The sequence below is a fragment of the Myotis brandtii genome, unplaced genomic scaffold (genome assembly GCF_000412655.1).
Source record: "Myotis brandtii unplaced genomic scaffold, ASM41265v1 scaffold212, whole genome shotgun sequence".
Classification (NCBI taxonomy): domain Eukaryota; kingdom Metazoa; phylum Chordata; class Mammalia; order Chiroptera; family Vespertilionidae; genus Myotis; species Myotis brandtii.
In genome coordinates, this window is record NW_005357931.1 from 2337797 (window position 1) to 2360576 (window position 22780).

General features: G+C 47.0%; 1 protein-coding gene across 1 annotated transcript in view; it reads right to left on the reverse strand.

The window, feature by feature from the left end:
• The window catches only part of SETBP1 (SET binding protein 1), a 365051-nt gene that overhangs the window by 327500 nt on the left and 14771 nt on the right, over positions 1-22780 (reverse strand). The window contains 1 exon segment of the mRNA XM_005865758.2: positions 16753-17403. Coding sequence (XP_005865820.1) covers positions 16753-17235 — 483 coding nt within the window. The 5' untranslated portion in view covers positions 17236-17403.

Consider the following 22780-nt stretch of genomic DNA (forward strand, 5'->3'; position numbering starts at 1 on the left):
GAACCATTTTGCAAGTGGCCACAGATGGCTTAGCTTCTCTGTGCACAATGGACACTAACAAGATTTGCCATAACTAATTCGTTCTTTCACACCACAGCTCAGTTCCCCCACCTCCTGAGCCTGGGGGAAACTCCCCATCAGGGCCATATGCATTTTGTGTTCTTTCCTAACACCAAAGATGTGCAACTTGTTCCTCCACCTAGCATATGAATGGTTCATCCTTAAAGTGGTTAAGAAAGGTTTGAGAGATGATGGTGGAAGTAAAGGGATGCTGTTTTTTTTTCCCCCCTTTCCCTGAAAGCCTTGTTTGGAGAAGGGGAGAAAAAGAAGAGAAGTATTGAGACCCCTGCAGAGCTGGAGAACACAGCAGTACAGAAGAATGAGTGGGCAGAGGGAAGGGAGTGAGGGAAAATAGAAGACAGTAAAGGCAGGAAAAACGGTGATGGAAGGAGACTTGACTTGGGGTGGTGAACACATAATACAATATACAGATGATGTATTATAGCATTGTACACCTGAAACCTATATAATTTTATCAACCAATATCACCCCAATAAATTCAATAACAAATTTTAAAAAGAGAGAAGAAAGCAAGAATGGGTACCAAAGCAGAGTGCAAAACCAAACAGACTGGAAACAGAGAGTGAACACACAGGATGAAATCCAACTCGCCATATCGTGGGCAACAATCCTGCAGGAACTAATCCTTGGGTTTTTGTTTTCTGGGAAAAGGGCAGGTTTGATGGCTCTGCATTCTTTCACCCACCTCAGTGCTCTCAGGATTTTCCCCCTTTTATTCCCAGTCATCATTCATATTAGGTGTGGCTGAATATGTCTACTTTTTCATAGAATACTTATTTTATACTTACAGGCAGCTATTCAAAATTATATGCATGATTATACTGATGACCAGACACAATCATGTCTGTGCATTACTGTCTCTACATTCACATATGTGTAAAAGGTAGTCATATGAATCAGTATTTATATGATTTCCTGGAAGAACCAGGCAAGACTCAGAGATCTTCTGCTTCATTGGCTTCGTTTTAAGATGGGGCCTCAAGAACAAGGGGCAGGTGGTCGGGGCAGAGGCCCCATTTCTCGGCTCTATTATGTCACATACAATATCTGCCTCTGCAGAGGTTGTACACGCACAACACATGCATATGTGCACACAACAACGCTCCACCTTCTTAAAACTTCTCAGAGAAACATGACGACAAAAGAACCTGTGCTGGGGTCCCTCTGGGGTGCTCCAGAGAGTTGACCTGGATCACATCCCCCAATATTCGTCCTCCCCTCCAGCTCTTGGCTTCTACTCCCTGCAGGCTGAACCCCCACCGCTGGGCTGTCCTCTTCTGAAAGAGAAGCCCCGTGGACCAGCAATCATCTCCCTGCAGTAAACGCAAGGAGCAGAAGCAGCCACCCAGCTCCCGCAATCAGGCCGCGAAAGAGAGGAATCCGCTGCAGGCCTAACACTGGGAGCAAAGGTCAGCGGTCATTTAGGGTTGAAGCCAGAAGGAAAGCCAGGCTCCCAGAAGTCCAGCACCTGCTCCTCCCTGGAGGTAGAGAGGGCCCAGCTGGTCCAGCCTGTAGCGCAGTGGTTCTCAACCTTGGCTGCACATTAGAATCACCTGGGAATCTTTTCAAAATCCTGATTTCTGGGCCTCACCCTCTGGAAATTGTTTCTTTGTTACTAATGTTGTGGCCCCACCCCATAACAAAGAAACAGAACTGGAGGATGAAGCCCAGAAATCAGGATTTTAAAAAGATTCCCAGGTTATTCTAATGTGCTGCCAAGGTTGAGAACCACTGCGGTAGCGGCCCCTCCCTAAGCACACCTGTCCAGCGAGCTGCTTCTCAAAGGGATCAGCAGCAGTTTCCATTCCAGCTGAAAGCCACCAGGAGCTTGAGTGGAGCAGTAAGCACTTTTAAGAGGGTCCAGGAACACAGGCCAAGCTTCTCCAGGACCCCCTGTCTCACCAGTTGCTCCATCACCTGGGCTGATGGAGCCTTTTGAGGGGGCTCCTTTCCCCAGACATCAACATGCTGACTCAGCTGTAAGCATACTGGTAGGTGATTTCCCTGCTTCCGCTCTCTTACCCCCTTGCAGAACTTTCTCTCAGATGCTGCCCCTCCCTCTGCCCCTGGGTATAAGTGACTGCATTTCTTTCTTGTGGCGCTTAAGAAAATAACTAAGTTGTCCAGCTCTCGCATGGTTGTCCCCCTTGCACCTGATATGCTCCAATACACTCAGCCTTTCCACTTCCATCTCCCCCACTGCTTTCCTGGATCCTGCTCCCTCTGCCAAAATGTGAGACATGATTTTTCAGGTTTCCAGCCAACCTTGCTAGTCTCTCTTCCTCTTTCTACGATGAAATCCCAAGATCAGCCCATCGATTAAAGCCACACGTGTCTACCAGAATGCACGCCTTCAAGTCACATCTCATTCTGTGCTGCTGTAAGGTGCTTCTTGTCTTTCTTTTTAAGTCACCACGGACTGTCCCTATCACTCAATCAAGTCAACCAGTCAACTGTAAGGTATTTTTTTAGAATTCTGACATCCTTCCTAGTTGAGGTGCTAAGAAGTTGTTTTTCTGTATCAGTTCCTATTTTGACGGAGCTTGTATGTCAGACAGACCACATTACCCCATGTGGAACCCTTAAGGAACAATGCCCAGCTATATCTCCACAACAGTGCCTGGCATGCACTATTACACAGTTACTGAAGAAACACCTTTGGTTAAATGATTGCATAAATTAATGAGTTTGCGAGTAATGATGTAGAAGAAAAGAACACTATCGATGGGGCAATTAGCATCCGCAGAGGCACCTGTGTCCCGCTCACCTTCGCTCTGTGACTCCCTCTGTGAGGGCATCTTCCTCAGGTCCAGCAGAGTCCACTGTTCTGAAGTAAACATTTCATTTCCCCTTTCCTGCTCCTCCTGCTCCCCCATTTCTGCCGTGTTGGTTGAAATCAAGTTCTACAGAGGAACCCTGGGGAGCCCACGGTGCACCTGAGTCAGCTGGCAGAGATGAGCATTGGGACAGTTCTTCTTGACCCAGGCCACTGTCTGCCCCTGCCCAGCTGCCACCAGCCTATGGACTTACAACATCCCTCACCTATTCTAATGCGTTTATAGGCTGTCTTCTCTCGCTCTGCAATTGCTTCAGGTGAGACCTGTTTTCACACCTGCACTGTATTAGAAAAAGGAGAGACTATTTAGTGAAAATTACCTCACTCAGAGGAAGGTGCTGAGCAAGGACTCTATCAGGTGGTTTCAGGAGCAAAGCTGAGTACACTGCCCAGTAACGTCACTTTTCCTATAATCCACATTTATTGGAACCTACAATATATTTTAAAACATTACAATCAGCCCTTGCTGGTTTGGCTCAGTAGATAGAGTGTCGGCCTGTGGACTGAAGGGTCTCGGGTTCGATTCCGGTCAAGGGCACATGCCGGGTTTGAGGGCTCAGTCCCTAGTGGAGGGGCATGCAGGAGGCAGCCAATCAATGATTCTCTCTCATCATTGATGTTTCTCTCTGTCCTCTCTCTCTCTCTCCCTTCCTCTCTGAAATTAATAAAAATATATTTTTTTAAAAACAAAAAAAAAATTATAATCAACATACACTTATTTTAAGTTATATAAGAAAATTCTGTATCCTCAATAGGAAGCAAAAGAAAAACTATTCACCCCTTTATCTTTCTGTTGTGTGTGTTTACTTTATTTTCCATTCTAGGGGAGTCCTCAGGTTTCCCCCATGCCCTGGGTCCCAGTCCCAGCCCAATAGTGAGAAGAGGGAGAAGGTGGCATGTTTAAAAACAGCTTTACAGATTTTCAACATTTTATGGAATTCGTCATGTGTTCACTTGCTGACCCTCCCTCTTATCACCATCAAGGAGCCAAACACACCTTTCCTGCTCCCTCACCTAGGAAGGCCTGAGTGAAGACAGGAGTGTGTGCAGGGAGGGAGCTCGCAAGGCCTGAGGCCAGCCAGCTACTCTGCTCTCAAAGTTGAGGATAACTCGAGAGTCTGTCAGAGACCAACTGAACCTGCCAAGCAGATATTTTGTGGAATATGACAGAAAAAGAGGGCAAAGGCACTCACCTCAGAGACAGAAGACTTACCAGGTTTTCACGAGACTTGACCAACTGTCTGTCTGGATCCCTGGCATCTAGCTATTGTGGTTCCAGTTTTACAGACAGAAAAATGGAAGTACTGACAAAGCACCTTGGCTGCAAGCCTTCTAGAAGGTAGGCTCTGAGGGTGAGGATCACTGGCTCCCATTCTAAGTTCTGAGCCAGCTGCCTCAGAGTTGGAGGATAGGCATGCTGGGACTATAGCTTCCTGACTCTGAGAACCCAGGCGAGCAACTGGAGGTCTCTGTGCCTCATTTTACACATCTGTAAAATGGGGGTGATAGCCTGGCTGGAGCGGCTCAGTTGGTTGAGCATCGTCCTGTGCACCAAAAAGTCCCCAGTTGGATTCCCAATCAGGGCCCATACCTAGGTTTCCAGTTCGATCCCCCAGTTGGAGTACATACAGAAGGGAAATGATCAATGTTTCTCTCTCACATCCATGTTTTTCTCTCTCTCGCTTCTCTCTAAGCATGTCCTCAGGTGAGGATTTTTTTAAAAAGTGGGGATGATAACATCTCCACTGTGGTTGAGGGAAGGATATAGCAGACAGTACGTGTCCAGTGCTTGGCAAGGCTCTCAGCTATTCTAAGTACCAAAATGATGGTCGTCCTTATGCTCAGGAAAGCAGCCTGACAGCCAATTGCCGTCCTCTGTCATTTACATTTTCCATAAGAGAATGACTCTCCCTTGTTTCTGATATGCAAGTCATGTTCTTCAGCAGAAATCAGAAAACGTAAGAGGCTGGACAGTCAGACTCTTCCAACAACGCTTCAAGGACAGCAAGGCCTGAGCTGAAGCAAACCATCGGATCTGTGTGACTTACAGGATGAGACGGAAGGAAGGAAGACTTTTGTTAGAGATGGTTTTCATTTTTTTCTGTTTTGTTTTTCTTCTCCCTCTGGCAGAGGATTAACATGTAGGTTCTTAAACAAGGGGGTCCCCCGTTTGCAGCTGACAGTGGCAGCTGCAACCTCCGACTCCCCTGCAGAATGGCAAGGAATCGAATCAAAAGGAAAAGCAAGTGGACAACCTTTCCTCAGGGAGCGCGAAACACAATACCAGCCTTTCGCCAAACCCCGCAGACCCCAGCTCTGATTGGAGGTTGCCTCGGAACAAAGGGAAATTGGTATTTAAAAAAAAAAACAACCTTCTGAAAGCCAACTCAGCAGATGGTTTTTTCCTGGGCTCCAGGAGAAGCGGGGGGCGCGGTGGGGGCAGGGGAAGGACGCCGGGATAACACGCTGCCACCAGGACGCAGACGGCTGAGAAGTGACAAAGATGGGCACAGAGGGCTGACCTCTCACCCCAGAATTTCACAAAGGGCAAGCACACCATGTGGCGGGTGTCTGGACCAGGCTGCTGACCGCTCCAACCGCAGCTGCTGTTCGTCACAGCCAAGTCCGGGGGCTTTATTCAAAGCAGGTGATGGCAGAGGCCAGAGAATGAGGGGATGGTGGAGAAGCGAGGGAAAAGTTTAATCAGAGACTACAGTTTGTCAGGAATCGACTGTAGGTGGTTCTATAGAACAGCCCCTTGTATTTCCATGGCTCTCCTAACATTTCAGAAGCACTTTACAACCGTTTGCCCCCATCATCTTCAGGGTAACATGGAAGGAAGAGAGACAATACTAACCCCTCGTTAAATATGAGAAAACAGCCATTCACTTGCTAAAGGGAGAACAGGTCAGACCCAGAGCCTGGCACCGGGTGACCAGCCTTCCTTCAAGTCTCAGGCCAGGCAGTGCTCCTGGGATCTGGTTTTGGGGGGCCCTTTGCTGAATTCCACCTTTTCCATCTGATTAAGTCACAGGGAGCCTATTATCCTGCTGCCCCAGCCGGCCGTCACTCCTCACCACACCTCACTGCCACTGTGGCCTGCTGAGTGCTGGCCAGCAGGGAGAGCACTGTGGGCAGTCCAAGAAAGGAGCTCTGGGTCTCGAGGATGAAGCTGCAGGTTCACCCACAGCCTAGGCCAGGGGCGTGCGGCCAGGACCATCAGGTGAGCTGCACAGGACTCACCTGAGCACCTACAAGACCAGCTAGAGCAGAGCACACCTGTCAGGGATCGCTTCCTGCTGCAGGAAACCAGGAGACCTGAGGGTGTGATAGGTGTTGAGCCACCCCCTACCACAATTAGTTGTAACCTTGGGGCAAGCCATCTAAAAACCTCAATGTCCCTTCCTCAGTCTATAAAACAGGGAGGAATAACAGCTACTTCACTGGACTGTCCTAAGAACAAACCAGAAAGAGGCAGCCATTGGGCGCATGTGAATGTTCTGTAAAGGTGCCGGGCAGATGTGAGGGTTGCTACCAATTCTCCACGCTCTGCACTGTCTGGAACTCTTGAAGTTTATTTACTGCCCTGGGTTTTCCATAAATGCCCTGAGATCAATTCCTCCTCATAAGATCTTTCTAGACCCCACCCAGCACTTATGCTGAACACACCGTACGACTGTCGATTCGTGCAGAATGTAGACCCGCCAGCGCTGCTGCTGTATATCTGCATGGGAGCCAAGCAGGCTGCAGGATGAAAGGTCTCAGATGCTTCTAAGGAACCAACGTGAAATAACGCAGGGCTGATGGGCAGAAGCCGTTTTGATAGAGGGTTTTCCCATAGAACCATCTTCATTGGCACGGAGCTAACAAGGACTTATTTAACAGGCTGGGGAAATAACGTAGGTGCATCTGACACTAAAAGATGTAACTCCGGTCCTCAGAGAGCTTCCTCCATAACTGAGAAGAGCAAACTTTATTTATCTTTGACCACACACTTTTAACAGCCCTTCAGGTAGATCCGAGAGGCCAATATGTGAATGAGAAGACAGGTTCCCAGACAGTGACCATCTAGGGAGGGCCCAAAAAGAGGAAGCACAGAAGAGGAACTGCGAGATCCGAAGCTGCCTTACTTCTGTGCCTCCTGTGTCATCTGCAGACCCAAACCAGACCCTCTGACCAAAGTGTGCACAGATGGACATGAGGATATTGCAGACACCTGCATCTTGCCCCAAAGAATCCAATGTAGGCAGGATGTGATGATTAGGACCAGCAAAAGAACCATGAGGCAATATTAAATTGGCGAGTTTTCTTGACCTTGAGTTCAGTATACACCAACAAGGAGAAAGTTGCCAGAGAACTGGGATAGCCTGGGATCATGTTAATAAAGATACGCTGTTTAGAGCAGAGGAGGTGACAATCTACTGAGGCTCTGCAGGGCCAGAACACCTCCTGGTATTATACTCTGCTCTGGGAGCCCTTCCCGCCTATGCCTGTAGGAGGGACACTCACAAACAAGTATTCCTAGCACAGGAACCAGGGTGTTTGGCACTAGGAAACCATGGAGTCAAAGGAATGGTTTCAGGAACTGGAAATATTTAGGCTTTCAGAGACTTTTAGTACAACAGAAGGAGGAGTTTTACTAAAACCAGGGCTTCCTCAAGAGATGGCCAGTCCCCTCCCCAAGGGCCATGGAGCAGCAGCCAAATAACTGTCCACGGGGGGTTTGGGAAGGTGTCTTCTGTTGGTGTAAAAGGGATGCTGACATGGAAATATTCAGAGGCTCTCCTGACCTGCAGCAAAGTCCAGGATTCTGGACCCACAGCTTCTGTGGTCAGCCTCCCCTGACTTCTGACCCAGTGCCAGATCCTAGCCTGTGTCCCCAATGGATTTAATCCTAGATCTCAGACCCTTTCTGTACCCAAAATCTCATTTTTCCTCCTTCGTGACCCAATAGCACCTAAAGCCCAGCAGGACACCGACCTGCCACTTATTCAGTGGCAGCAATCCAATAGGATGTTCAGGAAGCTGATGGTTCAGGGAAGAGCCACACCCCCAATAAGTCAGGTTCCACCTTCTTGCTCCTCCAAAAGGACAGGGCCGGAGAAATCATGGAGATTCCCATTACACACTACAAACAGATTCCCTTTAGCTACATCCATGATTCCCCATGAGAAGCAACTCTTTTAGCCGGTTCTCCAGCTAAAATGGCTCAGCTCCTGAGCTGGGTTCTCTTTGACAGCACTCGGCCAATGAACTAACTGGGCCAGCATAAAAGGCTGCCCACACTCCTGGGCAAGTTCATCTTTGCAAATGATTACTTCTTGCGGGCAAGGCCTGGTAGGCCACCCCCTCCCCCACCTCTGAGTCCCTGGGCCGTGGAACTGGCTAGAAACGTGTGGGAGGCACAGAAGAAGATCTGGTGGAAAACACAATAAACAAGGTCCAGCAAACACACTGAAGCCACCTACATTTGATACTAATGATGATTATCACATGGCCTCGCGGGCCAGGCACCAAGGTGGGAACTGCCTGGACTTTTCAGAGGAAAGAAAGGCCTCCATTGTTCCCCTGCTGAGGTCACAGGCTGATGGGGAGCTGAGGGAAGTGGGGCTGGGGAAGGAGGGGCAGGCAGGGGAAAGGAAGCCAACCCGGGCTGTCAGAGAAACACACACCCCAGGTGTACAGAGAGGCCCCTGGCCTTCACGGGCAGGACCACTGTGACAGTGTGGAAGGTGGAGGGCCTAGAAGTGATGAGGTCCAAGCCTGCCCTTCACGCAGCGCTCTGGTGGACCGTGTTCCCACACACGCAGACAGGGGCCTCAGCTTACAAGGAGGGTTCACGACTCCCCCACCAGCCCATCATTCAGACTCCTGAATGCACTGGGTACCGCTGCCAGTCCAACTGGATGTTGCATGCTCCTGTCTGTACGCCTCCAGGACCTGGCTCTCCTGAACTCCAGCCCTCTGGCAGTCTCTCCTTCTGGCCACTGGTTCCTCCTCGGTGGGGGGTACGCAGGGCCTTTACAGTGCCTTCCAAATCAAGTTCCACCCCAAGGACCATCCAAGATTAAACCCTTTCCCCAAAGCTGTTGGGTGTGTGCAAATTATAACATGAATGTTTAGCTCATTGTGGATAAACAATGCCCTGTCCATGCTGTGCTGTTCATTTCCTCTCTGTGATCAGTCAGGAGCCTGAACCAAGGCCTGGGCCCAGGCTCCAGAACTGCCCTCCACATCCCTGTGCTCTCTGCCTTGGTGTCCAGGCCCTACGACTTCCAGAACAAAAAGCCACAAAAAGCCACCAGCATCTTCATGAACAAGTGAGGCAGGCGGGGCATCCTGGGAGATCCTGCCCCACAGCGCTTTGAAGGTGAGATGTTTTGAAGTTAAAGTTCTAGGAATCAGAAGAATCAAAGCACGGGGTACAGAAGGGCAAGAAGGATTGTTTTTCTTGCCTTTTATTAAAAATGGAAAAGGATGTAATGGCAGGTCAGCCGGTGATGCCGCTTTAAGCGGACTCTCTGTGGATGCAGTGTGATGGTGCAGGAGGGGCAGACTCTGCAGAGGCCGGAAACACGGCAGGGTGGAAGGCGCGCCACCTGAACCCCACTTGATGGTTCTTATGACACTGGTTTCAAACTTTCAGTTTGAGTCATGCTTTGAGCTCAGCAGCCACCCTGGTTTGGCAGATAAGTGACCACAGAGATGAAAGACCTTTGAACCATCTCTAAATAAATCCCCACAGCAATCCCCACCCCAAAACAGCAAAGCATTAGTGACATACTCTCTCAATAGATGCTTGAGCAGGCATCAGAGATAAGATGCTGGCACTGCCACCGGCTAAAACAATTCAGCATGGCCAGGAGCAAGATTAACGCAGGACTGGCCCAGAGAAATATGCACCTTCATCCCCTGGAGACCCCCAACAGGGAGGTGCTGCTGTGATTGCTGGTTTTCATATAATCAGGAAACCGTTTGGCGAGGTTCAGTGACCTACTTAGGGTTACAGGAAGCCCAGCATCCCGTGTAGGTTCTCTGCCTCCGAAGAGGGAGAGCCGGTCCTGGGCTCACGGGAGCTGAGCTCAGGTCCACTCTCAGCAGGTCTCTCTCTAACACATCCCTTACTCCTCACCGGGAATCTGAACACGCTGGGCATGAAAGACTCTCTATCAGAGCAGAACAGTTTTCCTGCTTGGTTCCTATGCCAGACTGATCTTCAAAAGCATGGAGTTCACCCCAAATTGTTCCTTGGGGAAGTCCAAGAAGCTGACTACCAAGGGAATATCAAACAAAGAAGAAAAGAGCCAGCACATGGCTGTACACCCCCAGAGTATTCCCAACATGGGAGGACAAGAAGCATGCATGGAGGGAGGGGGACCGAACACCCCCAGAACATCCTAATGGAAAGCAAGTTTGGTCAATCTCATGTCTGTTTAAGCTCAACACTGAAACTTCCGACCCATGATTCACGACCTTTGACGTTGGGTCAAAAAGGAAACCATCTGACGATGGAACAGTGGGTCCAAAGAGAGGTCAAACATGCTATTGAGAGCAACTGGTTTTCTTAAAGAGAAAGACTTGCCCCATGTACTTAAAGTTCCTATTTTTTAGAATAGAAATAAGGCTTCAGAGGTCAAAAGCTATTTTTGTTGTCATTCCTTTAAAAAAAAACAACAACAAACAGGCGGAGACTGAGACGCAGGGAAGTGAGGCATTCTTGCTGAAATGGTTACTAACAGAGACAGGGCCGGTGCCCAGGGCTCCTCTCCCCAAGCTGCGTGTTCTAATCCCCACACCTTCAGGTCATACGTCACCTGTTGCCCTGTGGAGACAAATTCTTTGTGGAAAAAGTCATCCACCATCCTCCACCTGGCTTTAGCCATAACATCACTATAGAGAAACCTATCAGAGAGCAAAGGCTCCAGGCACTCTAAGGAATCAAAAGGAATGTGCTGCTTTAAAAACAATAACAACAACAAAAAAGCAAACAAAAAACTTTAAAGAGAAAATAAAAATTAAACAAGAGGGGAAATGTGGCCTCTTGAGAAGAAACGCTGGTGGGTCCTGTCTTTCCTCGTCAGGTGGAGGGTGCCTTGGAGGAAGAAGCTCATGCTCCCAGAGTTCAAAACACCACATGTGCACCCCCAAAAGAAGAAAGGGGGAGCCCTCAACTAGGCAGTGCCCGGAGGGGTGACCAGAGGAGATGCAGAGCAAAATGTGGGGAGGGAAGGGCACCTGAACTACGCCGGATGAATATAAGGAGGGTAGAGGCTCTCTGTGGGGTGCCCAGCGCCACCTGCCAGAGTAAAGGAGATGATGTCAGGCAATCTGAGCTACCCTTCAACCCTGCCTGATCCCCACTCCCATGCCCCCTCACTGACCTGATATGCCAATCACAGAGGATCAAGCGAGAAAGGTACCTCTCAGCATCCTACAGGAAAGAGGGGGAACCTCCTCGCTGACACCTGCATTACCTAAGGCTCCCCTTCTAAGTTTCTCTGCCCTGCATCACTTTCCTGTTCCCCAGACCCCCAGTCCTTCCCTTTCCCCAGTTCAAAGCCTGCTGAGCATTCTCATTACTTAGAGAATTAAAGGCAAACCCATATATTTATTTGATATTCACCACTCTCAGCAACCTGATGCCAACCCAGTTTCCCATCAACTTCACCATAAAAGGCTTCTTTTCTGCCCATACTTGGTGTGTTTGACACAAAGGGGGTGCTATTTAAAGAAAGAGTAAATGCATGTATGATCCATGAGACTTCCTAAGAGAGGTTATGACAGCTCAGAACACAATACAAGCATCTTGCCATAGACATATGATGATGGTCTAGGTGGGGGTGCTAGGAATGCAGCCCCAGCATGTTTCTGAGACCATGGTAGACGCCCGATGAATGTAAGGTAGAAGTCCTTGCTGCTGAGGAAATAGGTTCTCTGATGATGCTGGGGAAGAGGGAAAATTAAGTCTAAAGAAACAAAAGGTGTTGTGTTTTGGTCAGAAGCAAGTAAATATTGATAAGTACAATAAAGAAAAAAAACTAACTCATGAGGCTTTGAAATTCCTCTCACGCATCCTAGACACTTGGAAGTAAGGACAGAATGCCAGGTTATGATCCTGCCATTCTCACTAATGTGAGAAAGTGTGGAAGAAATGCCCTCTTGCTAGGCCCTCGCCTTCCAGCTTCCTTCAGTGTGTGGTCACGTAAGGACTGGGAAGCAGTATTAGCTTGGAGTCCATGGGAACTGGCTTCAAAGGCCAACCCTGGCTGCTCCTGCTCTTTGGAAGCAACTGAGCCTCCATTTCCTCATCTGTAAGTAAATAATATCTGCCTGGCAGGATTGTTACATGACAAATGAAACAGGTGAATCCACATAAAACAGCCAGCAGAAGGTCTGCGGCTTAGCTCAGCAAATCAAACTATTGATTATGATGTGTGCTTTACAAACTGCCCATTTCCCCCCTAATCTCTCTCACTGAGTTACATTATGTGGGAATTATCATCTCTATTTTGCAGATGAGGAAAGTGGGGATTCAGCCAGGTCATACTCTAGCTTCAAAGTCACGAAGCAATGTGACATTGTCACACCCCATCTCCTACCCTGGGCCACTGTATGGAGCTGCCCGAGGACTCTCCTCTCCTTCTCATGCTGTTGACCCGGGATAGATGTCCCTGACTCCACTGACAGTCCTCAGGAAAGAGGAACGTGATTAAGCTCTGCCTTGTGAAGTGTCTCTAAAAAACCTGTCGCTGTTAACAACATTTTCTGTTCATGTGTTGTACCTGAACTGCTTCTAGAGACACCTTCTCATGCTCCCTGTTGTTCTCGCTGAGTGAGCTGGAAGGGAACCTGAGGAAGCCTAAGTTATTACATCACTTTCCTGAATGAGTCTAAGAGGCAACATTGCTGGTGCCGTGACAAAGAGCAGGTGCAGGTATGGAATCCAACTGCAAAGCAGGACTGGTCCAAAGGACAGTCCTGAGGCCCTGAAGCATGTTCTGAGCCTTCTTCTCATCCAATACCTCTTACCAAACACTGCTGTTCCACCTCACATAAGTCCATTCATCATAAAGCCTCTTCCAGGCAGCATCGCAGTTGCCATCCTGATTTTATGTGGAAGGAAAGTGAACATTCCCTGATTAGAAAAGTCCATGCATTGTTGAGCCAACGAGGTGGTATTTTCATGGGGCCCACCTTGCATCCTACCAGTGGCCATGCTGCCTGAACATCCATAATGCCTCTTAAATTTGGAAGATTGGTCCTAGGTTTGAAATTCGGAATAAAGCTCTTGAGGATTCCACACATGCATCTCTTCACCCCAAAGCAGTAGAGCATGTAGAAATAGAGGTAAGCTAGCAGAGATTCCCTTACAGTAATATGTAAGGGATGCTATCATTATCCTCCAGCGCATCCTTTTTACAAAAACCAATGAAAAAGAAAATCATTGGGATCTGCTAGAAGCTGTCTTAGCCTAAGGCTGTCGCACAGTGACTTGAACAAAATTAATTGGTCTGCAGAAGAGAAAAAGAAAAAGAATTAGAGGCCAAATCACTAACAACCAAACAAAATGAAAGAAAATGCTGTTACCCTGAAATTCTATGTCCTTTCCCCAAGCCAAGGGTCAACAAACACTTTTTTTTGGTCAGGTTAGGGCCAGACAGCAAATCGCTTCCGCTCTGTGGGCCACGCAGTCTCTGTCACAACCACCCAACTCTACTGTTCTGGTGCAAAAGCAATCACAGACGAAATGTAAACAAACGGATGTGGCTCTTTTCCAAAAAAAAGTTTATTTATGGACACTGAAATTTGAATTCCATAAAATGTTCACATTGCGAAGGATTTTTCTTCTTTTGTTGATATCCCCCCAACCATTCTTTGCTTGTGGGCTGTACACAACAGGCAGGGGGCTGGACTTGGCCCATGGACTTCAGTTGGCTGACCCGGCTCTAAGTCAGCACAGATAGTCAGGGGACTCCTGACTAGGCATCTCCACCAGCTCAAGGATCAAGTCAACAGGGCCTCCTTCCTAGCTCCCTGTGAAGGACTGAGTCTCAGGGCCACCCCATGTGTCTTTCTTCAATCAGGGGCTTGCCTCATACAAAAGTTCCAGAAGACTGGATTTTAGAGTTAGACATTGACCTGTTGCTTAGAAAACGCCATTCTCATCCTTCTCCCTACCCTAATTTACTGATCACATACTTCCCATTCATACAAATAAGTAAATTCTGCATGTCCATGACACTGAACGTTTCTATACAAATGGTGGGCTGAGTGTCCACCTCTCCATCTCAACCTTAGCTTCAGTTTACTCCCTGTTTGCAAAACAACAGGAACTTGAAGAGTAACCAAGTTGACATTCTAACCCAACCGAGATCAGAGAAGTTTCCGATCATCTATCAAGTGATGAAGACTCAGTACGAGTAACTTTATTCATTCATTTCTGGAAAGTAACAGCTCTCGGCATCAATAAATGCGAGAAGGATAGAGAAGTACAGCATGAAACAAGCTCCTGACAATTTAAAATTTTTGCAGATATTCCCATTAGAGCATAATGCATGGAATTCCAGCCCCTCCCCCTTCTTTCTGCCCTTTCCAATTGATGGGCTTAGAAACACTGACCTGGTGAGTTGTATATTTAAGTAAATGATTTCATTTCTCTTTCCAAGAAAGCACACAAAGAACACCCAGCTTTCTGAGTGAGAATGACCAGCCTGAGAATTTCAGATATGAGAACAGAGTTCCATTGCACATTTCAACTTTGTAATCATCCCCACGTCACAAATTCCAGAGTTTTATTCTAGGGCATTCCAATAGGCAGAAGGCTATATTTGGGGACAATCTTGTGGTTTTAGGGAAGACAATACCTGCATAAAATCTATTTATAGGATAGTAAATTTGAATTTGCACACCCACAACTGCTGAAATCCTGGCCATGATGGGAATGGAGGGAAAATAAGTTACCACAGACTGCCTGCCCAAACAAAAATCCAACAACGCTCAAAGAACTGGCCATCACAATGAGCAGAGGCAAAGATACTCATGTTCAAAGCTGAAGAGACCCAACTCCAAAAATAAGCCTCACTTTCTACATGGAGCCTGTTGTAGCTGTTGTATTTGCTTGTAAGATTCCTCAGAAGTTTCCATGTGCATCTAGATAATTGTTGCTTTTATAACAGAGAAGCAGAAAGCACAGCAAAGGTGCTATGGAGAAGGGAAGGGGAGAGCACTACCTCCATGCTGTGTAAACGCAAGATAATTTAAAAGATACCTTTGTGTTCTGAATGTTAAAGTAAGGTGATCAACTGTCCCAGCTTGCCTAGGACAGCAGGGGATTCCTGGATGCAGGATTTTCAGTTTTCAAACTATGAGAGTCTGAGCCAACTGGGAGGCATTGGTCATCCTAGAAAGTCTCTTCTAGTCCAAGTCTTTAGGTGTTAAATGCAATAAATCAGGCAAAACAACTAGGTGAAGAAGGATGCAAGCCCTATACTAATCGAAGAACATGATTCCTAGTAGTTTTACTGAAAATGATGCCTCCAAAGCTAAAAAGAAACACACACACACACACACACACACACACACACACACACACACACAAATACTGGCAACAGAAACTCTACAAATGATCTATGGGCTACACAGGAGAGAGGTTCCTTTATATGTGCCATTTTTAGCTAGTCCATCAAGGCTAGCACTCAGATAAATGATAAGATGCAGGGAAAAGAGTTACAAAGACTGATTAATACCTACAACCGAGAACCCCAAAACTCTGTCAGCAAGAGGACTCCTTGCCACGCTATGCACAAGTCCCAAAGAATGAATCAGAAACTTCTGGACTAGGGCAGTCTGCTGTCAGGGCTGAGTGCCACACCCCTTCCAGGGAGAGAGGTCACAGCAAATCCCTGTGATGCAAAATAATACAATGAAACCTGGACCCAGTCTTCCCCGAACAAATGACACCACCAATCACCTAGAGAGCTGCTTTCTACACCCCTGTTTGTCTTCTAGGAGGAAAATGACAACCAACCAAGTTCATTCAAGACCCAATCTTAAAAGTCTATGATGTGTTGGACAAAGGTTCAGGTCAGCTGGCTGCTCCTTTTCTTTCTCCAGTTCTAATGCTCACCTCTGGCTTTGGAATAATGATCTCTCAGCCCTCTAAGATCCTCAAGTTACCACAAAGATGGTGCTTCCTTAGTCAGGTGGAAGGCTCGCCTATGTTAGAAAGATGCATACCAGTGATTGAAACCAAAAGGTTATAATGGTTCTTGACTGTTCCGATTGAGCAGCATTTTTCAACATCCCCCTCTCTGACTATGAGAACAGATACAAATAGTAAAGCAAAAGAAAAACCTCAAAATGTTGTCATAGCTATGCCGGATCTGACCCAGCCAATTGGCTGCTGTGCAATAAATAGAACTGCTCCAGACTTCTAATTCTAGTAGCTATTGTTTTTCAGGTGGTAGGAGATATAATAATAAATAATAGTAATTGGACACTACACCCAGGTATCAGGGCATTTCTTCCAGAGGCCCTAAATATTCCATCGAGGAAACTGGTAATTCAGAAACCTAGCAGGTCCTGGAGTGGAGACATTTAGTTCAACACTGTTGCATTATAACGTGGATGAGATGCCATAGGAACCTAACTCTTCCATATATCAATTAGTCTATAGTAACATTGGTTTTATCATATCACATAGTTTCACTTAAAGTTGCAGAACCTATTGATGACGTTAAATAAGGACTTCATGCAAATTAGTAATAAGCAGACAGACTCTAAAAGTTGAGGATAAAATGGCAAAAATGGAAATCCTACAAAACAGGGCTCCCTACCTTCTTCTTGGAGTGGCTTCTGTCCTCCTCTTTCGTGGCTTTGCTGTTTTTCCCCGCACGAGACACCTTCTGGTCCCCAGACTGCTTGATGGTGATCTTGATCTCAGGGGGGCATATGTAGTTCTCCAGATTTTTTGGGGGTTTCTTCGCCCGCTTTGTGGTCTGAATCTTCAGCTTCAGACTCCCCTCCGTGAAGTTCGCCTCCTTGATGGAGAACTCCTGTTCTTCCAGGCCATCTCCTGCCACCCACTTCTCGCTGTCCGCATTGGAGTTGGAATCCACGTCCCGCCCTGAGCCCAGTTCATCCTCCTCCTCCGGCTCCATGCGCTCTCCGGCCCCTGGGATGCCCTTCCCAGTCCCTGGCGCAGACAGCAGAGGTTCTGCACAGCCTGGCGCAGTTGGAGGCTTGGCCGAAGGGACTGGCAGGAAATCCGACTCGCCCCCCCTTTGCCGGGAGCTGCTCAAAATTTCCCTGGACTCCATGACAATCCTACAGTCTTCAGGAGTTCTCAGCAGGGGAAAGGGAGAAGGGGGAGAGGGAAGGTGAACAGAGAGGACACCCAAAATTCCAAGGACAAAGTGGTCCAGCTGCTGGGCTCAGAGCCCCAAGGATGGAGACAAGATGAAGTGCTCAGGAGATCAGATCTGCAACTGAGAAGAAGCAGAGAGATAATTAGCCATGGCAGCAAGAAAATGACCTAAACAGTAACTTAATCTACGTCCCCAAAGCCCCTTCCCACTTATCATCAGCATCAGAAAAAAATGATGGACAGAAATCAAATCAGAGGGTGCATCCCCGCAATGGACTAAATTGGAGCAAAGGGACAGACACACTCACACACATCCCTTCATTGAATTGTTATGAATTTTTATGGCTGTGGACCCAACAGAGAAAAAAGAGGCGAGTCCTCCAGTCCCGTAACCAGCTAGAAGTTTCTGAAACTGAAACCACAGCTGGCTGAGTCACCATCAGAATGGGCTATGACGAAAGGGAAGTCTGAAGTGCTGATGCTCAGGTCTGTGGGAACTGCGTCTGGTCGGCTTCTAGCACCACTTCCCTCACATACAGTTTGCAAAGCTGATCGCAACCCCTGAGGCGCCTGGGCAAAGCTCTCCACCCACTTAGAGGAAGGACAGTTAGCCAAGGTCTTGACCATTCTTTCCTTATCACTGTTCATTATGAATTATTTCAATTATGCAAGTCTTTTCTATTTCTTTTACGTTTTTTAATATATATTTTTTATTGATTTCAGAGAGGAAGGAGATAGAAACATCAATGATGAGAGAGAATCATTGATTGGCTGTCTACTGGGGATCAGGCCTGCAACCCGGGCATGTACCCTGACCGAGAATCGAACAGTGACCTCCTAGTTCATAGGTTGATGCTCAACCACTGAGCCACACTGGTCAGGCAAGTGTTTTCTATTTCTTAAAGCAAATGTAAAGCTTAGGCACAGGCTTGAAAACAAGAAAGAAAAGCCAACCCTAAAAAACGTTTCCATTGATACAAAAGACACTTCATCATAAAGTATTTAGATAAAAATAACCATTAGGGACAGTTTTAAGTCCCTTTCTGGTTCTTATATAAAGTAGCATTATGTCTACATGACAACAACAACAACAACAAAGGGGAGAGAGGGGAGCATTTCACAGGCCTTGGAAGTGTCAGGAACCAAACCCCTTGCACCCCTGAGATCTTGGATTCTGCCTTTCTCACAAGGAAAAGAGAAAAATCAGTCAGGCTTTCTCCAGATCATAGAAGGATCAGCTAAACTACCTTTCAACCTTATTCACCCCGTGTCCCATTATTCCCAGTTTCATACTCATCATTTTCAAAGCCACAAAGATGTCCAAATGCTCATCCTCAAGAGAAAACCCAGAGCCCTGGGGCTGCACCAAACTTCAAGACATCATCTCCTTGCACCCTGAGCTATAGGCAAGGTCACCCGAGCTTTCTTAAATGGCTGAATACTCTCTAAGCTCCCAGCAGAAGACATCACACCTTCGGTTTCTACCACTGAGCCCACCAATTTAAGGAATTAGTCAGCAATGTGCCCACCATAAAATCCCAATAAAGTCTGCAAACACACACTCAGAGCAGCCCAGAACCAGAACCTGACGACGGGGCTGTATGTTCTCCCTGTGGAGTCAGTGCGTTTCCAGCTGCTGCCCTGGGAGGAAGACAGCCAGTGCTCCAACAGGGACCTGTTCCCCGGAGATGCCCAGGAACACACTCAGCTCCTGGGAGCTGCTCAGCCTGCAGGAAGACGCATGTACACCTGCTTCCACTTTGGGGAAAGCCCAATGAACAAAGCATTTCTGGAAGAGAAGAAGCTGCCTGGTGGGAACATGAGCATCTTTGCTGAAGCTGTCAATCACACACTGAACAGCCACCCATGCCCCATGCTACAAAAGGGACAAAGTCCCCACTTAGGAGCAAGGAGAAGGCAGTCAGACAATATGACATTTAATGTTTTGGGTTTTTTTACTTGTAAGATTCTTTGTCTCATCTAGATGGACCTGCCTACCTGCCCAAAACCTTACATAATTTTTTTTAAATCATACTGAAGTCAACCTTCATTGAGGCCCCTCTTCCTAGTGTCAGGTACCACACTAGCTGCTGGAGACATCAAGATGCCCCAAAACAAGCATGTCAAACTCAAAGGCTAACACGGGCCAAATAAACGAGGCATGCAGCCCGCGGGCCACAAGTTTGATATACTTGCCCTAGAACACATGTCCCAGTAGGTCTTTCTCAACTTGTATCGAAGGTGACACAAATTGCTAGCCATGTTTGCTTATGACTGTAGTCCTTCAGTGGTTTACTCTCTCTGGCAAGAACCTGCAATGTTACAGTTTAATTCCCTGGTACCTACCTATGAAGCTACCCTTGGGTAAGGGCCAAAGGTGAGGCATATTCCTCATAAGACGTTCTTACCCTAAACCTATTTGGACCTGTGAACCACAGATAGGACAATGTATATTGCAGGTTCAGTGATGAGAGAAAAGAAGGTGGAATCTAAACTTTAGAGCAGTGGTTCTCAACCTTCCTAATGCCGCAACCCTTTAATACAGTTCCTCATGTTATGGTGACCCCCAATTTCATTGTTACAAATTGAACATAAAGCATAGTGATTAATCACAAAAACAATATGTAATTATATATGTGTTTTCCGATGGTCTTAGGCGACCCCTAAAGGGGTCGCGACCCACAGGTTGAGAACCGCTGCTTTAGAGGAATGATTAGCTATATAAAGTGGAATAAAGCATCTTCCATTAAAAATGACTCAGTTTTGCCCTAACCGGTTTGGCTCCGTGGATAGAGCATCGGCCTGCGGACTCAAGGGTCCCGGGTTCGATTCCGGTCAAGGGCATGTACCTTGGTTGCGAGCACATCCCCAGTAGGGGGTGTGCAGGAGGCAGCTGATCGATGCTTCTCTCTCATCGATGTTTCTAACTCTCTATCCCTCTCCCTTCCTCTCTGTAAAAAATCAATAAAATATATATTTTTAAAAAATGACTCAGTTTAGAGTTTCTTATATTTAATGGTATAAATACTTAACTAATTGATATAGAAGACAAAGTTCCGAAAGTTAAAACTCAAGTAGTAAGAGAGACACAAAAAGGGAAAACTCAACAATTTTTTTTTTCAGTTCTCCACAGTAAAGATTCTAAGACACAATTAACACATTAAACGCCCAGCCTGTTTTGTCTGCCGGATGGAAAGTATAGTGTCTGTCAGTCACCAGTGACTTACTGGGCGCTTAACGTGTTAAAATACAATCTCTTTCCTCAAAGAAGTTATACTCTAAAGAGTTGCTTGAAAATAAAACAACAGATTTATATATGCCCTATAATAAAGGATAGAAACAAAGGGAAGAGAAAGTGGTTCCCACCTGGGCAAGGTGTAGACAGATAGAATGGAAAGTACCCCAGAGGGCTTCAAGGAGAGCTTAGGATATGGCTTTGACCTTGAGGGGCTTCAATAGTAGAGTGGGAAGAATGAAGACATGGCAGAAAGAAGGAAGAGCAGGAGTGAGGCGAGGCCTGGGGCAGAAGCATGCAAGGTTCGAGAGAGAGAAAGGTGACGTTTGGCTGACAGTGTGGTACAAAATGGGGGCTGGAGATAAAAGGTTACAGCCAGATCCTAGGTATCCTTGAATGCCACACTAATTAGATGGATTTTATCTACAGGTAATGGGGGAAGCCATTTAAGGGATGACAATGGGGAAGGGATGCTATTAAGGCTATGCTTCAAGAAGATAATTCTGACATGTGATGTGACGGATGAATTAGCAGAACCTGGTATTAGATGGAGGGGGACCATAAGGAGGGTTGGCTGGAATTCCACTCTTATTGTGTGAGGACTTGAACCAGAGCAGTGTGAGTATGCCAGAAAAATACTAGAGACGAACCAGCAATTCCATCTCAAATAATCCCAATCTTCAGGAACACATCAATTCCAGACTTTTCATACTGGGTTCACCTTAAGAATGTAATCTTAGGGGCTCATTGGCCACCAACTTGCATTCCCTATTCAAGTCACACCAGTCTTCACAGTAGCATTGTACACACAGAATTATTTCTGCCTTGGCATTTTTTATAGAATCTTTCTTTATATCCCTTTCCATCAATCCATGCAGTGCCTCTCATACAACTGGTACTCTCCAAATGTCTGCTGCATGGAGGAATGACTGAACAGATGAACAAACAGATCCCAGTCCTTCCCATATTTTGAGGTCATGCCCAAGTCTTCACTTCCTCATGACCGTATTTTGTAAGCTCTGGACCACAGCATTTACTCCCTGGCCTGACTTACTGTGCACCCAGCTGCATAGCTGGCCACTAAACACTAGTCTTGCCTTGCCTTCTCATTGTTTTGAGTACACAAATCTTATTTCCCTCCCTGGACTGCATTTCATTGCAGGCTGAGACGGAGCCAGTGCAGGACCGGGCACTTGGAGGACTTCAAGAAGTTCTTTCTCAATGAAAATGAATCAGCCCCGTGACAGTTCTTCAAAGTCCTGTGGTTCAAACTACTCTAACGGCAGCTCCCCCCACCCAGGCGGCCCCTGCAAAATTCACTATCTATGCCGAGGATTATAATCCAGTCCCTCATGTCCACACGCACCCCTCACCTTGGGAAAATAAAAAGAAGCTTTCAAAAGCAAAGGGCAGAGAAACCTAACCTGTCTGTTTACTTCACCAGCACACAAAGCTGTCGTTCTCCTTTTGCCTTTTCCCAGCACGTACCTGCTACCCCAAAGTCACAGTTGGATTTGTTAGTGAGTCTGGGAGACAACTGCGCGTGGTCTTGGGTGCGCCCCTGCCAAGGTGGTGTGTGCACAGGCGCTCAATGACTCACACTCACGGGAAGGGGAAGCTGAAGCAAGGTGAAAACGTTTTGCCTTGTCACATTCCAGCAGTCAGCAACTCCTCCAGAGGGGGCGGGTGCACAATGGACACTCTGTACTTGGCTCAGGCCTCCAGTCCTACCCAAGTTAACCCTACCATGGCTGCCTGCAGGACTTGGCATGGCAGGGCATAGAACAATGAAATTGCTTAGGAAATAACTGCCCAGGAGGTCCCAGGGGAACAGAGGGGCTAGAAGGAGAAGGTGGTGATGTACTTGGAAAGAACACTGGGATAGGAGTCCAGAAACTTCGCCTCTACTCCTGGCTCTCCCATTCACAGCCACTTGGGAGTCCCATCCTCCATACTTATCTCAGCAATGAATGGAGTGGGACCAAGGAATCTTCCATACTCAAAATTTTGTAATTTTACCCACAGACCTATACACACTCCAAACTGGATAGTGTAACCTACATAATTATTTTTCTGAGGGACAGGGGAACCATAACCCAATGACTCCCTAAAAGTACACCCTCTCCCCACTTCAAATCTGAAGGATGGAATAATTTACCTAGTCTACAAACCATTCTCCACCTGCAGCCCTGGGAATTCTTAACTAATTCCAGAGTTTAGAGGAAATGCAAATTCTTGAGCCCTGCATGCCTACCAATCAGGG